Source organism: Jaculus jaculus, chromosome 1 (genome assembly GCF_020740685.1).
Source record: "Jaculus jaculus isolate mJacJac1 chromosome 1, mJacJac1.mat.Y.cur, whole genome shotgun sequence".
NCBI lineage: Eukaryota > Metazoa > Chordata > Mammalia > Rodentia > Dipodidae > Jaculus > Jaculus jaculus.
Genome location: NC_059102.1, coordinates 228405849 through 228422185, shown reverse-complemented (window position 1 = coordinate 228422185; position 16337 = coordinate 228405849). Strand labels below are relative to the sequence as shown.

Below are 16337 nucleotides of genomic sequence, written 5' to 3'. Positions count from 1 at the left end.
AAAGAGATAGAGAAGAGAGACAGAGAGAGTGCGTGTGCCAGGGACTCCAGCCACTGCAAATGAACTCCAGATGCATGCACCACTTTGTGCATTTGGCTTTACATGGATGCTGGGGAATAGAACCTTGGTCCTTGTGCTTGGCAGGCAAACACCTTAACTGCTGAGCCATCTCTCCAGCCCTGCTTGTCTGCTCTTGTTGGCAGGCCACAGCAGGAGGCAGGGATGTTGTCTGTTTTGTGCCCTGCCCTGTTCAGGGCCCTGAGCAGAGCACTTGGTAGAAACATAGCCAATGTCTACCCAGGTTCTAGACAAAGGTCATCTCTCCCAGGAAGCCCTTCCCTGTGGTCTCCACCTCTTGGTACACTAGAGTACTGGCATGTGCCTTTACTTTCTCAGCCACCCAAATCCATGCACGTGTATACAGTCAGCATTAGTCAGGTGATGATGGCTGGGGAGGCCCTGACAGCTGCTGCTGTCAGCTGTGGTTGGACCTGTGGTCACAGGCAGGAGGCTAAGGCGCTGAGTCTGCCCTGGGTCTGGCTGCCCTTCCCAGGATGGAAACTGCTGGTGTCCAGGCCCTTAAACCAACAGGGCAGGGGCATTGGCTGCTGGCCTTGCCGATCCCTGGCCTGACAGGAAGCTGAACTGGCATTTGGGCCTCAGGTCTGGCCTCATAGCGTTGGGTCCTTGTTAAGAGCAGGGGCCTGCTGGGCTTCTGCTGGAAGGGGCAGCGTAACGATGGCTGCCTATGCTGCTGCAGGGGACTGTCCCCAGGGACTCAACCTTGGGGCAGAGTTGGTACTCCTGAATGCTCAAGATGGTAACAAGGGGAGTCACAGCTTGACCTTAGACAGCAACACTTGTTCCCAGCTCAGGGTAGGAGCACCTATGTGGGGCTGTTTAAGCCCCTCCCCACTGGCACACCTGCTCCTCACACAAACCTTTGGGAAGAAATTTGGGGGGCTGTGGTAGTCCCCAGGGACCTGTTCAGTGGGAAACATCAGGAAGGAAGGAAAATGAAAGAAAGAAAGAAAGAATGAATAAGCCACTGAATCATATCCATTTAATAACATAGTTACAATAAATAATTGCTTAAGAAAATAGGTTCTTTTACTTCAGTGCTACGGAGAAGAGGAGGCTTAGAGGCTGGGCCAGTGTAGTACCGGTGATCAGGCAGGAGAGGGGCCCTGGGGTGAATGGCGTCCCTCGTGGCCTTAACTGTCACTGTCTATAGAAGTTCAAGAAGACGAAGCCAGACATCTTTATCTTTTCTTTTCCTTTCCTTTCCTTTCCTTCTCTTCTCTCTTATTTTTATTTTATTTATTTATTTGAAGGAGAAAGAGAAAGAGAGAGAGAGAAAAAGAGGGAGAGAGAGTATGGGCTTGCCAGCTTGCCAGGACCTCTAGTCACTGCAAATGAATTCCAGAAACATGTACCCTCTTGTGCATCTTGCACATGTGAGTCCTGGGGAATTGAACCTGGGTCCTTTGGTTTTGCAGGCAAGTACCTTAATGGCTTAGCCATCTCTCCAGCCTTTCTTCTCTCTTCTTTGAGACAGGGTCCCACCATGTAGTCCTAAAGCTTGCCAAGTTTTGAACTTGTGGCACTCCTTCCTTTGCACATCCTCAGGCGATTATAGGCGTGTGACATGTGACACAACACACAGCTCTGCCTTGCCTGTTGTCTATTTTGGCTGGAGAGCCATTGGGAGTGACCCTTCCAGACTTGGGGATACTGGTCTCCCCATGCCTGGGGCCAGCAGCCTGAAGCTGGGCATTAGCCCAAGAACACAGGGCCAGGGGAAGGTCTAGCCTCTTGCCACCATCCTGAATCAATAAATAACCAATAAATACTCATAAATAGGCAGGATCTTTTGGAGAGGGAGGAGACCTGTGCCCTACCTCTGGGGACAACAGAGACCACGGTCACTGTGTTGATCTGGGCAGGACACAGGTGCAGCCCACAGGCACGCGGATGAACTCCGTGTGGAAGGTGAAGGCTCCAGGTGTGGGGGCTGCAGTGCCATCACGGGAACAGGGCCGGCGTCGCAGCACCAGCAGGCTCTGGAGCAGTTGGACAGAGTTCAGCGCTGCAGTCTCACGGCCTGTCCTGGCATTGATACAGCCCTGGCACAGGCACTCTGCAACTGCCAGCTTCTGTGGGTAGCGGTTCTCATCCGTGTCAATGCTGCGGGGACAAGGACAGTGAGGTGACTTGGTCTGGTCATGTCCAACACCAATCTGAACTTCCATAGTTAACAGGATGGGTATAGAGCCCCCTTGCCTGCCTGGAGGCCCATATGCTCACACAGCTACCCCATGTGCCCAGGAATGGGTGGTGTGAGACCTGAGGAAATGCATACATCAGGCAGAAGGGCAGTGCCAGCATAGAGAGGGCTGGCAAGCAGTAGGTATTCAATAAATACAGGTGTCCACACCTCCCTATGGCCTCCAAAGCACAGAACAGGGCCTTCAATGGGCCCCTGGTCTTGCTTAGCCCAAGCCTCAGCCTTCTAGGAGGGTGAGTGGAAAGGCTCAAGGTGTGAGTATTCACTGAGCAGATTAGGGACCTGGGGAGGGAGCCGCCCTGCTACCATGCCAGTGAGGAGCCCATCACCCTCACCGGTATCTCCAGGGCGAGATGGAGCGCTGGTGGGTGTCAGCTTCCAGGATCTCTTCCGGTCGTAACACAGGGCACTGGGCTTTAGCCAGGGGCCCCGCATGCTGCCTTCTGTGGCCCATGGCCTCCACATTGGACACCAGGGCCACAGGCAAGGCCTGTTCCCACCTGGCACTTCGAGCCAGCAGGTGTGGGGGAGCCTGACCGTGGGGCAGCTCTTCAGCTGAATAGCAATGTGGGGTCCCATGACCATGAAGGGTCCTCCAGAATGGGGGGCCTTGGTGTGCCAAGCCAGCAGACAGCTGGGTCAGAAGCAGGATGCCAGGGAGGAACTGGGGAATAGGTAGATGTGTGTGATTAGGGGATACCCCAGGGGACACCTTGCTTCCTCCCCAGCTTACTTGTTCCCAGTGGAAAGATGGGGTTTAGCCCTCCATCTCCATATGGATAAACAGGTATATGGCTCAAAGACACCCAAGCTCTGGGTGAGGCTGGTTCCCCCCTCCCCAGATTTGGGGGCTTCCCAGACCCCTTCCCAATATCTGCCTCCTGGGACTACTAGAAGGACCCAAGCCTTCTAGGCTAGGCTGGCATTAGGGGCCGGGGAGGCCCCTGGCTCACCATCAGGGGGGCGGTGGCCATGGCAGCAGGCACGGAATGGCCTCACACCTGGCGATGGTCCCGGCGCTGCACCTGGTGGAGCCTGGCTTTGTGCTTCTTTATACCTGGGGCCACACCTGGGGAAAATCCTGCACTGTTTCCTCATCAGTACAGCCAGCACCAGTCCTTCCTCCTCCTGTCCTGTTCGCATGCAAGGGCCGCTGTGCCCCGCCCCACCCCACCACACCTACCCTGCATAGAAATGGGCGTCATTGACACCCATGAGCCCAGAGGGACTATGTGGAACGCTTGCACGGGGGGGGGGGGCTCTACAGGGGTTCAGTTGAGCGGCTGCCCAGTTTTCTGCTTTGACTTGTGCCAGTGTTGCTATTTGGACCTGCTGACCAGGGGTCAGGTTTGGAGTTGACATGTACTTTCAGCATTGTTCGCCCATCATGGCTCCATCAGGGCAAGTCTCTGCCCTCTGTGAGCGCACACTGACGTTCTATTTTGTCTGTAAGGCAATAATTGCACAGGAGGAGAGGTCAGAATTGAGGGGTTGCCCTCAGGTCTTGATGGGGCTCCTGTAGTTTATTTATTTTTGTTTTTATTTATTTATTTGAGAGTGACAGAGAGAGAGAGAGAGAGATTGAAAGAGAGACTGGGTGCGCCAGGGCCTCCAGGCATTGCAGACAAACTCCAAATGTATGTGCCCCCTTGTGCATCTGGCTAATGTGGGTCCTGGGGAATTGTGGGGAATTTTGTTTTTCTTTTGAGGTAAGGTCTCACTCCAGCCCAGGCTGACCTGGAATTCACTATGTGGTCTCAGGGTGGTCTCGAACTCATGGTGATCCTCCTACCTCTGCCTCCCAAGTGCTGGCACTAAAGACGTGAGCCACCATGCCCGGCACTCCTATAGTTTTATAAAAGCAAAGTCCAAGCTGAAAATCCTCAGATGGAGGAGTTGAGCCTGATGGAGAGGCGCACAAGTTGCTGCAGGAAGCTAGTTTGGGATAGAGCTGCCTGCAGCAGGGCTGGCTGAGGTGAACCAGCTCTTGAGACATTTTGAATGTCTGGGGTTTAAATGTCATCTCAAGAGGGTCCTCTTAGGGTTTCCAAGGGACCTAGCAACCTCCAAGGCCGAGGAGCCTGTCCATCCTGGTTCTCAAGTTGGAGTGGAGAATGTCTAGCTTTGTGTGCAGAGAGGCAGTGGCCCTCAGATTCCTTCCCCAGCCCTCCCTCCCCGCACCAGGAGGTGGTGTCAACTTGAGGCACTATGGTATGAGTCCTCTACCCTAGCATGAGAGCTGACGTGCCCAGGAAATGATAGCATGAAGGGACAGTTCTGCTCATTAACTCATGAGGCCACCTGTTGTCCAGGGCCGGTTAAGTAAGTGGAGCCTGCCGTTGAGGCCAAAGGCAGGACCATTCTGCTGCAGGTCTGTTCCCAGAGCCTCTCAGACCAGGGCAGAAACTTGCCCCCTTTCTGTGCACTCTCCCAATCTCTCTGCACGTGAACTAGCCAGGAGGGGCTGAGACCTGCCATTGCCCCAGGGAAACACTTTCTGCAAAGTCTCAAAGGGCCTGCCGCTGGGCCTGAGAGACTGTGCAGACCCTGAATGACTTGCCTCCTTCCATCTGGCCTAGCCCACGGCCTCCCACGCCTCCACAGCGCGCGCATACCCACACGTCCGCCTGTGGCTGCGGGGCTCCACACCTTTGAAAAAAGAACCCAGAGGACATGACTGGGGAAGATTCCCGGGCCTTTGTTTCTCTGTCCATCCTGGGCATGCTGGTTTGACTCTTGGGGCATTCCTGGGCTCGGAGCCTGTGTGCCAGAGAAGTGAGTATTCTGGGGTGCAGGAGCTGGGGGAAAATGAAGATATAGGAGAGGTTTTTTTTTTTTATTGACACCTTCCATAATTGTAAACAATATCCCATGGTAATGCCCACCCTCCCCCCACTTTCCCCATTTGAAACTCCACTCTCCATCATAACCCCTCCCCCTCTCAATCAGTCGCTCTTTTATTTTGATGTTGTCATGATCATTTCCTCCTATTATGATGGTCTTGTGTAGGTAGTGTCCGGCACTGTCCAGGCCATTTTGTGTCTGGAGGAGCGCGTTGTAAGGAGTTCTGCCCTTCCTTTGACTCTTACATTCTTGGAAAGAGATTTAAGTAGAGAAGACCTGAGGCTTCTGTGCACAGTTAGGACAGGACGTTTTCCTGGGTGCACAGGATCAGCAGATTTCTGCAGTACATAAGCTGCCTAATTGCACTTTATGGCCTTGGAACAGAGGAGAGGGAAGGAGGAGAGGCATGAAAGGAGGAGCCAAAGGAGGAAAAGGAAACACGGGCACTGGAAGAAAATGAGAAGGGCTCCGCTCGGCGCCCACCCTAAGGCCAGTGACCTACCCCCTTCAGTACCACCTCTTGGAGGGTGCAGCAGAGGTCTGTCCACATGGGGCCACAAGTCAGGGCAGTGAGGGATTTGATGGGGAACAGTTGAGTGAGTTCCCTGGGAAATGGAGGTTGACTGGTCCCCCTAAGCCCCTGCCTCTGTTCCGCTCAGTGTCCCAGCCCCAGTGGGAGATGCACATGCAGAATGTGGCCTTGGGGATGTATTCCAACTGTCCTAAAACCTGTTGAGGAGTTTCAATTTATCCTACGGGCGGGGAGGGAAACTAAGACCCGGGGTGACAGCAGTACACCCCAGGCTGAACAGCAGACACACTGGCAAAGCTGGGTTTGAGCCACCATAGGTCTAGCCTACCCTGCCAGACCCACTAAAGGTCTGGTGATCTTTCTTGGCTAGTCTAACAGCCACTGCCAACAAGGCTGGCTGCTCAGTCCTCCCCTGCTTGCTCAGCCCTCAGAGGCTGGGGCCCGTGGGCCCTGGATGTGCAGGCTATGTTTTCTAAATGGAACCCAGTGGAGTTGAGCAGCACCACTGGGAACTGAGGTCTCAGCTTTATTTTTATTTATTTACCTTCAAGGTAAGGTCTCGCTCTAGCCCAGGCTGACCTGGAATTCACTATGTAGTCTCAGGGTGGCCTTGAACTCACGGTGATCCTCCTACACTGCCTCCTGAGTGCTGGGATTAAAGGCATGCACCACCATACCTGGCTTCAGAATTTTTTCTAAATCTACATTTTAAAATATTTTATTAAAAGAAGTTTTAAGAGAAAATGGGCATGCCAGGACCTCTAGCCACTGCAAATGAACTTGACATATGTGCCACCTTGTGCATTTGGCTTTATGTGGGTACTGGGTTCTTAGGCTTTGCAGGCAAGCACCTTAACTGCTGAACCCTCTCTCTAGCCCAAACGCCAGAATTTCACAAGAGTGCTGGGGATCCAAACTTGAGTCCCGATCTTCCTAGCCCTCACATTTTTTTTTTTTTTCCCGAGGTAGGATCTCACACCCCTGGCTGTCCTGAAACTCACTCTATAGTCCCAAATTGGCTTCTAACTGTTATCTCTGCTTCCTTAGTGCTGGGATTAAAGGCATGAGCCACCATGCCCAGCCCCAAAATCAATTTTAACTGGTGGATTCAGGGGACTGGTCTGGCATTTTCTGTGGGATCCAGACTGCCCAGGGCTACATAAAAAATGGGGGACAGAAGACATGGGAGTGTAGGGGAACAGATGGGTCCGCTCACTCCTGAGGTGAGGCTCACGCAGAAGTCCTAGGTTGGGCAAGACTGGAAAGGCAGCAGGAGGGGTGAGGAAGGCTGTCGGGCAGCCCACACAGGCCCCACCCATAGCCCAGGTAAAATGAGGTGGGGAGACAGGAAGTCAGGTTTCTATGGTTCTAGGCAGGGATCACTGTTGGCCTGTCAAAGGTAGGGCTACACCACTGCTGGGCTTGGGGGTCCAGCCACCTGTTACGTGTGACTCCACGGAAAGGCTGTGGGAAGGGGAGGAGGAGGTGTATGTGCTGACACTTGGGGTAGGGGCATCTTGGTGAAGATTGGACCAGAAACATCAGTCATTACAGGGTCGACACATTCCCTGAAGAGGGACTCTCAAGATACCTACCTGGAAAGTTCCACCAAAGGTAGAGTTAGGTTGGACAAGACAGAATGGACCTGAGGAGGGGCCCCTGGGCCACAGCTTCAAGAAAAGTGGCCTCAGAGGGCAGCTATTATTATTGCTAGCCCGTCCCCAGGTGAGCTGGATTCCAGCTTGTGTCCTGCCAGCCACTAGGTTCAAAGCTGGGCAAAATCCCATGGTGTACAGTCTGGGCTGCTGTGATGCAAGACAGGTTGTGTGGCCTGTGACATGGACATAAAATGGAAAAGAGCCATGTGCTCACCCCAGCATAAGCAAGAGGAATTCAGGCCACATTATGAACCAGAACCCAGGTTGCTGCCCTGTGACTGGGAGTTCTCAGCATGGCACCTTACAGGAAGCAGGAACAGAGATGATGCGGGGCAGGGCCGATGCAGACCCCGTAATACCTGAAGCCTCTGCCTGGAGAGGTGGCAGGGCTCGGAGCCCCTGGCGCTGTGAGCACCACATGGGACAGTGCCACAGGAACATCCTGGGGTTGTCACTTCATCTCTAGAGGTGTTCCAATCTTGCCCAGGCTTTGCATATCTTGGACTGCATACACTTGGGCCAGGGCCAAGTGACATGTTCAAAGTAAGAGTGACATGTAGCTTTGTGGGGATCTGCCTAACCTGATCTACAGTTCCTGTTCAGCCAGGGCCTGCTGCAGGGCAGTGGCCACCAGCTCACAACCCAGGAAAGGCCTTCAGCCCCACCAAGTGGGATCCAAGGCACAACATTCCAGGGCTGAAGCTTGATGCAACAGGTCTGGCTGGCTGGCTCCCAACGGGCTGGTGAGAGAACAGGAGCCACTCCGAGGCCAGGGCTCCCAGTGTGCAGAAGGAGGACCAGGAGACTGCTTATCAAAATATTTTATTTTAGGAGATCCCTCAAAAAAAGACCCTCCACATTCGACAGACACCCCAACAATACCCTTGGCTGTTTTTTTGGTCTTTTTTTTTTTTTTTCCTTTTTTAAATCAACTAAAACAATTTGATGTTTAAAATAAAAGACAGGAAATATTTCCCAATCAGACTTTAGTCAAGAATATATATATATATATACTTCTGATCTGGGGGACGAGAGGAAGGGAAGAGGCTGCCAGTAGTCCAGGAAGCTTTCAGTTTTCCTGTCTCCATCGAGGAGACGGCGCTGCTCTGCTGAGGACACGCAGCCGGGGAGGCCATCTTAGCCGGGGAGGCCACCCTGAGGAAAGGCGGGGGAGTGGGGGAGGTAGGCAGCCCCCTACACCCAGAACTCGTAAGTTACATAAAGCCAGTGCTGCGTGTCTCAGCGATGACCTGCCTGTCTGTCCGTCTGTCTGTGGAGACTACTATGGAGGGGCTGGTTCAGTCTGGTGGGAGGATGGGTTTCAGCGTAGTCATCATCTCGTGTGTGGCTTCTTTTCCAGCAGAGAAACTTTTTTTTTCTTTTTTAATTTTTAGAAAGAATCACAGCCAAAATAAGATATTAACTGCAAAATCCAAAATGGCTGTGCTCACTCTATTTATAAAAACACTTAAGAGTCTGCTCAGGGAGCAAGCTAGGCTGCTACACTTTCCCAGGGATCTTGGCCCTCTTGCGTGCGATGGCGTCCTCTACAGCCTTGAGCTGTTTTAACAGCTCCTCCCTCCGGGACAGTGTGCTGGCCTTCCCTGACTTGGTGCCGGCTGTGGCAGTGTCGGTGGCTTTGCCGGGCACGCTGGTGACCTTGCTGGAGCTCTTTGACTGTGGCGACAGCGGGCGTTTCCTGCAGGAAGGCATGAGGCAGGAGGGAGGTATAAGGTCCCATCTCAGGATGAGCACCCAAAGCTTCCTGACTTTCTCTTCTGTGGGAGTCTGGGAGGGTCTGGGCTGTAGCTTAGCCCCTTGCTAGTTAACCTCTCTAGACTGACCCTGAGACCTTGTACCCCTTGTCCAGGTGGAATCCTGCAGCTGTGCTAAGGCTGAGCTAGAGGCCTCTAAGAGCAGTAGTTGGGTCTGCCCCTGCCTCTTATCCCTTCTCTGTGGCCCACCCCTAGCTCTCCCCTGACTTACCAACCAGACCAGCACTACTCTCCACTAGCCTCTCTAGGAGAGGACTGTTTGCTATAAGCATGGACTTACCTGTCTGTGGGGGCAGTAGGGGCTTTGGAGTTTTGACCTCTCTGCCGCTCTGGCTTTGGGGAGCCCAGCTTTCCCCCTGACTTCCGATCCCGAGAACCTGGCAACAGAGGACAGAATGAGACCAGTACAGTGTATCTGGAGGCCCACAGAAGACCCAGGCCCAAAGTGTCAAGGAACCTGGCACACCTTCATTTCTATAAAGAATATAAGAGCCCAAGAAAAAAAGGACAAGAGGAAAGCGCTGGCTCAGAAAGCAAAGCTTCCACGGAGCTTGCTTCAGCTTCCTACAAAACACTGTCTAGTGAGAAAACAGACCCTCCTCGCTTGGCATGCAGGTCTGACCATTTAGAGGTGAAAGTACACCCGAGATTGGGAGTGCTCTGCTCTACTGGATAAGGACCAGGACAGGCAACCTGGTAGTTTTGGCTCTGACTCTAGGCACGGCCTTCCAGATGCAGCAGCCTAGGGTCCATAGTGAAAACAGCGGCTTCTTTCTCCTGCCCAACGGGCTCCAGGACCTGCTATGGCTGAGCCCTGGGCCCCTGGCCTGCAAATGCTTCCGGGAAGAAATATGGGTTGCTGCTCTGCCTGTCAGTGCCAGCCAGTGCCAGCCAGTAGGATCCCCTGCCTTTCCAACTGGGCTTGAGACTCTTGAAGTGGGGTCTTGGGAGATATAGGGTTCCCGAGATCACAACTAGGCTCAGGGGTGAGAGGCACACTCACTTCTCTCAGCTGGGTGATGGAAGAATTTGCCCAGAGGGCCTTCTCATTTCTTTTGGAAGAGATTTGTCATTTAAAGATTCTATTTGTATCAATGTACTGAGGTTTATTATTATTATTATTATTATTATTATTATTATTATTATTGGTATTGGGACTCATATCCAGGGTTTTGTAAAGCTCTACCACTGAGCTACATCCTCAGACTCAGTAAAACAGTTTTCCTATCAGGTGTGGTAAGACAAGCCTGTAATCCTAGCACGAAGGAGGTTGAAACAGGAGGATCATTGAGTTGGAGGCCAGCCTGGGCTACAGAGAAAGACAATGTCCAAAGACAAAATAAAACCCTAGTACTTTTACTTCCTAGTACAGACAATGGGCTGATGTGACCTATGCAGTCAAGAGTTCCTGGGTCCTCAACAGTTTTCAGATCAGATGGGGTGCTGAGGCTCTGCAGCTGGGACCTCTGAGTCACGTGTGGCACTCACGGAACACCAGCCCTGGACCTGGGAGGCTTACCTCGGTCTGGGGACAAGTTGGCCCGCTTGGCAGGAGGGCTTTGTCGGTCCTTGTCAGATGGCTCATAGCGCTTCCTGCTTCCTTTATCAGCCGCCTGGAACAGCACAGTACTGTTAAGAGTGGCTGCCACCAGGCAGGGAAGAGGGCAGTGGTGTACCTTGTGACTACACTGTGACCAATGACCACCTCTTTCCACCCATGGGGCCACCTCTGAGCCCCTTGCACACACCAAGCAGCACCCCAACATGCCAGGCCTCAGCCCTTCCAGACACCTGTACAGAGCTTTGGGGGACAAGGTCTCAGGTTGCCTGCTGTCCCAAGGTTGCTGTGTGGGAGCCAACCAAGCCAGAGCCACAGGGAGTGTCCTCAGAGGCAGGCAGGGCCGCAGCTCATGGGGTGCTATCTGAACATCCCCGGGCTGTGTTGGTGCGTGCTCCAGGTCACTCACTGGCACTTGTTCAGGCTCAGGCACTGCTGCCATTGGACAAGCAGCCTAGCAGGGCCCTTCAGCCTCACCTTATTCAGTAGTGTCAGCTTGATCTCCTTGTGGGCGACGAAGGAGCCCTGCTGGGGCTGCCCAGGGGGAGCCTGCTGAGGTGCTGTTGCCTGCTGGGAGGACTTCCCACCTGCCAGAGCTCTTGAGGACTTGGGTGGCTGTGTGGACGTCTCTCTTTTCCGCTTTTCCTCTTTAACACTGTCTTCTTTCTTAGATTTTCCTACCAACGACAAACCCTCAATGATGGGTTCCTATGTGCACCAACACAAGGCATGTCTGATACTGACAGGATGCCCCTGAGGCAGCACCCATTCCTTCCCCTCCAAAGGCCTGTCCCTGGAGTGCACCAATAGGACGAAGGCCTGCCTACCTCTCTCCTTCTTAGTCTGGGCAGGGGTGGGGGACCGAGAGCTGGCTGAGGACACAGGACTGGCCAGATCTGCGTACATGTCCTCTGAATCCACACTGGGCACTGAGCTGCTACTTGAGGTGGCGCTGGACACTGAGGAGACGCTGCTCACACTCAGGGACCTGGACATACAAGTATAGTTGCTTCCCTTGGTACGGATCATGACTGGGGACCATTGGGCTGGAGGCTGAAGGTAGGAGGTAGTGGGTCTCTACTGTCTACCTTCACCCAATTTCCACGTTTATGGGGTATGTGCCTACAGAACATGAAATTTCAGGGGGCTCTTAGGAGTACCAAGCCATGGAATGAAGTTCTGCTTCACTAGCTTGGATTCACACTGTGCAATGAAAAAGGAAACATGACCAAGTTCCAGCCAATCATGATGAGGACAGAATATTAAACTGGCTAAAGATGCACAATAAGATGGGTGAGGTGGCGCACACCTTTAATTCCAGCATTCAGGGGCAAGGTAGGAGTATCACTGTGAGTTTGAGGCCAGCTTGGAACTAACGAGTTCTAGGTCAGCCTGTGTTAGAGTGAGACCCTAGCTCAAAAATCAAAAACAAACAAACATGCACAACAAGGCATCACCGGTGGCCTTTGTTTAAAATCTTAGCATTCAGGAGGCAGAAGTAGGAGAAATGCTTCGAGTTCCAGCCCAGCCAGGGCTACACATTAAGACCATGTCTAAAAACTTAAAAGCTAAAAACCAGTGGGTTGTGATGGAACAGCCATGGTCCCAGAAACTTAGGAGGACTCTTAAGCCCAGGAATTCAAGGCCAGCTGGGCAATATAGTAAGACATAAAATATCATTTTGGAGAAAGCAAAAGGAGCTGGGCATGGAGCTGCAGGCCTTTAATCCCAGCATTTGGGAGGCAGAGGTAGGAGGACAACCACGAGTTTGAGGCCGCCCTACAGACTACATAGTGAATTCCAGGTAAGAACTGGGCTACAGTGAGATACTACCTCGAAAAACTGTAATGACAGAGTCCTCAACATTTCGCCTCACCTTTGTTTTTTTTTTTTATTTAATTTTTTTGTTCATTTTTATTTATTTATTTGAGAGTGACAAAGAGAAAGAGAGAGAGAGAAAGAGATATATATATATATACAGAGAGAATGGGTGCGCCAGGGCCTCCAGCCACTGCAAACGAACTCCAGATGCGTGTGCCCACTTGTGCATCTGGCTAACATGGGTCCTGGGGAATCAAGCCTCGAACTGGAGTCCTTAGGCTTCACAGGCAAGCGCTTAACTGCTAAGCCATCTCTCCAGCCCTCACCTTTGGTTTTATCGAATGCCTCAGGCTGGCTTCTCGCTCTAGGAAGGTGGCAGGACCAGGGGAGACCCAGCCCATCCTCAGTGGGATATGGACAGAGAACCTGGGGCTTTGTTCTTCTGGGCTAAATATTTGGCCCCTCCCCCATGGTCAGGTGCTCTCATGTGAAGGCCGTAGTCTCTCGCTCATTTGGAGCTGTGTGTACGTGGGTTAAGCTTGTGCCAGCTTTGCACACTCAAAGGCGGCCCCTAGCTTAGTCAGCCCACCTGGGTGAGGGGCAGAGGCAAGGTCAACGGGGAGTGGGACCAAGCAAGTGACCTGGATCGGGAGCTGGAGCCACTGTAGCTGCTGCCGCTGCCGCTGCCACTGCCACTCAGCGTCCGCCTGCAACACAAGTAGAAGAGCCAGTCTTAAGGGCGGCACCCAGACCTCCTGCGCAGGCTGGGCTCTGGCCTGATCTCCAAGACCTGGGTCAGGCTGGGCCTCAGCTCCTAGCTGTCAGCAGCTTCCCTGGGAATATCCCCACACCCCTGACAACAGACTGTGGGGTTTTAATCAGTACATGCACCCAGGGGGTACCAAGGGCAGGAAAAATCCCACCAGGATCACAGCAAGCCCATGTGCTCACCTCCTAGGGGGAGTCCTGGCTTGCCGCTCCTTTCTCCTGGCCTCCCGGGGGTCTCCTTGTTTGGCAGGCTCAGGGGCAGGAGTGGTAGTTTTGGTGGTCTGTTGTGGGGCAGGGGGTGGGGCTGGTTTCTTCACTGACTTCTCCCTGTGGGACAGAGGCAGCTTCAAGGCAGAGCAGAAAGGGTCCCTGTTCAATGCACCCCTCCTGGGACATGGTAAATGGCAGCCAGGCTCATGCCTTTGTCTACCTCCCAGGAACCATACCTGCAGCCTCTGAGCCTACTTCACCTCCAGGCAGACAATGAGAAGAGGCAGACAGTGGAGAAGGCTGGGAGCCCTGGAGACCCAAAGTGGAACACCACAGTGAACAGAGGTCAGAAGACTTACCCTGTTTTCCCTGGAGGCGGGGCTGGCTCCCCCTTGGTTCTGACAGGAGGTCTGTGTGGGGAAGGTGTAGGAGATGGCGATGGGGATGAGGAGAAGGACCGGGACCTAGAGAACAAACAGAATGTGAGAAGAAATCTGCTGCTTGGCACATTCTTCCCTGGCTGTGGCTGGATGCATTCCTCTGCCCCAGACCCACAGAGAACCACTTCAGTTTGGCTTCAGACCACACTGTCATCTGGTAACACACACACTCAGCAGAGGAAAATGGTAAGGGGCAGCTTTCAGCCCTGGGAAGGAGGGAGCACCCATGTGCAGACAGGGTACATGGCTCTATGGTTCCCACACCACTGGTGAGGACAAATGCATGACCTGATCACATGGTCATGGACTGAACCAGGTATAGATATGGCTCTGGGCTGAGTGTGGGAACTGAGAAGGGCAAGGAAGATGACAAGGAGGGTAAAGGTCCCCAAACACTATGTCAGCAGTCAAAGGCAATAGAAGCCCCTGAGCAGGTGATGGGACATGATGTAAGGTCTGGCTCAGCACAGGAGAACTAGAGCTGGAAGGAAATTATGACCAACTGATTTCAACACAAGTTTCAGGTGTCAGGATGGACAAAGAGCCCCAGGGAAAGGGAGCTGGGTCTAGGTGGAATTTCCAGGATGAGATTTTGACAGTGAGGTAACACTTGAGGCAAGAGGGTGAAAGGCTTGGAGTCCAACTATGTTTCCTATTAACAACTGACACATGGAACTCCCCATGTCAGGGTAGAGCCTACAGCTGAGATGAGACTTGCCACTGCAGGAGGATCAGGAAAGAAGTACAAGAGGAGGACCCTCCAGAGATGCTCCTGCTGGACACATGCAGCCCGTGTTCTTTTCCCATGGCAAGTTCTCTTGCACCTAGCCTTGGAAGGAAGGGGCAGCTGTAGCTGCACCTCATGAAGGGCACAGCACAGCAAAGGTCTGCGTAGTCACCCAAGGCACTGGGCTAAGTGGCCCCTTCCTCATCTGAATGGAAGGATGCCCAGTCCTGCTGGTCTCCAGGAGGACAGTGCCTGTAGGGTTCGGTGGGGGAGGCTGAGCAGCTACAAGGCACACCTCCTGGGTTAAACGGCTAAGAAAGTTATGTTCCATGGTGAGATGTGACCAAGCTTTTGGAGGAAAGCAACAGATGAGGTTGCTTAGATCTTACTTGACACCTCTTGGGAAGATATTCTGGACCTTTCCATGTCCTCACTGCCTATGAAGTCACTCAACTTCTCTACTGTGCTGGGCTTAGCAGGAAGGGCCCAGAAACATCTGCAGAGGGAAACCTGCTGTACTTTCCCTCTGTATCCTGTCCCAGCTGTCCCTGATGTTAGGGCCATCACTATCAGCTGCACGCCCAGAGCAAAGATCATACAACTTTCTCCGTGTAATAAGCCCAAAGTTTTCAAAGGTTTGTCTGGCCTCCCAGCCACCACCACCCCCACACCTTTATCCTCCACCTCACCAGCCTCCTGTCTTTTTTTTTCCAAGGTAGGGTCTCTAGCCCAGGCTGACCTAGAATTCACTATAGTCTCAGGATGACCTAGAACTCACGGCGATCCTCCTATCTCTGCCTCCTGAGTGCTGGGATTAAAGGTGTGCGCCACCATGCAAGGCAGCCTCCTGTCTTATACAAGGCCCCACACAATGTTTATCTGTCTCTGATGCTCCAACAGGTGTTCCTTGTCTTCCCCTGACAGTGAAACTCCATATATACCTCTCTCTGTCCCTGGGTGCTGCTGATACTCACAGCAGGAACCTGTCCTGTCAGACCCTGTGTTCTGCTATGACTGGCATATACTGTAGAAAAAGGCTACTTGCTTTCCTGGCTGCTAGCTATTTTAACGTCTTAAAGTCCGTATGATCTACTCCACCTGTCCCATGCCTCATAGCCCACATCTCATCTGACCTTTCTATTCCATACCCCACAAAAAGAGTAACTCAACAGCTTCAATGACCTCTCCTGGCTACATTCTAACCTTCTCTAGAGTTCCATTTTCAAGCAAAACCATCAGTCAGGAAGAGCTGTCATGGGTGGAATACCAAGTTACAACAGGGCAGGCAGATCAGCTTTAGTACCAAAGACATAAGGTGTCCCAAAGCACTGGACTGGTTGCATCTGTATGTGTGTGTGTGTGTGTGTGTGTTAACAACTAGGAGTAAGATGCCCCATCCATCCATCCATCCATCCATCCAAACACCCTTCCAACTCTGCTGGATGCCATGCTACAGTTGTGACCCTCCAGAAGAGTCGCACAACTACAGCACTGGGAGGAACAGAACACCTTCGACTGGCACTGACAGAGGGACCAGGATGGCCTGGGGTCAGCTCAGGCTGGATATAGGAGTGCTCTTAAGATTTTGCCTTAAATTCAAGTGTCTCCCCAAGGTAGGGTCTTGTTCTAGCCCAGGCTGACCTGGAATTCATTCTGTAGTCTCAGGGTGGCCTCAAACTCATGGGGATCCTCCTACCCCTGCCTTCTGAGTGCTGGG

At 52.8% G+C, this 16337-nt stretch overlaps 2 protein-coding genes across 4 annotated transcripts in view; both read right to left on the bottom strand.

Annotated features, from left to right (window-relative positions):
- Positions 1 to 1925: 1925 nt before the first annotated feature.
- On the bottom strand, positions 1926 to 3261 carry Il17c (interleukin 17C). Its single transcript, XM_004665952.2, has 3 exons — positions 3241 to 3261; positions 2623 to 2951; positions 1926 to 2187 (listed from the first exon to the last, which is right to left on the bottom strand). The coding sequence occupies exons 1-3, from the start codon at positions 3259 to 3261 to the stop codon at positions 1926 to 1928; spliced, it is 612 nt and encodes a 203-aa protein (XP_004666009.2).
- Positions 3262 to 8127: 4866 nt separating this feature from the next.
- The window catches only part of Zc3h18 (zinc finger CCCH-type containing 18), a 70822-nt gene continuing 62612 nt past the window's right edge, over positions 8128 to 16337 (bottom strand). For all 3 annotated transcript variants that reach the window (XM_004666061.3, XM_045154418.1, XM_045154424.1), the window contains 8 exons: positions 13813 to 13917; positions 13427 to 13570; positions 13117 to 13182; positions 11482 to 11642; positions 11132 to 11331; positions 10616 to 10709; positions 9377 to 9473; positions 8128 to 9020 (listed from right to left, as the gene is read on the bottom strand). In XM_004666061.3, coding sequence (XP_004666118.1) covers positions 8822 to 9020; positions 9377 to 9473; positions 10616 to 10709; positions 11132 to 11331; positions 11482 to 11642; positions 13117 to 13182; positions 13427 to 13570; positions 13813 to 13917 — 1066 coding nt within the window. In that variant the 3' untranslated portion in view covers positions 8128 to 8821. The remainder of the gene's footprint in view (positions 9021 to 9376; positions 9474 to 10615; positions 10710 to 11131; positions 11332 to 11481; positions 11643 to 13116; positions 13183 to 13426; positions 13571 to 13812; positions 13918 to 16337) is intronic.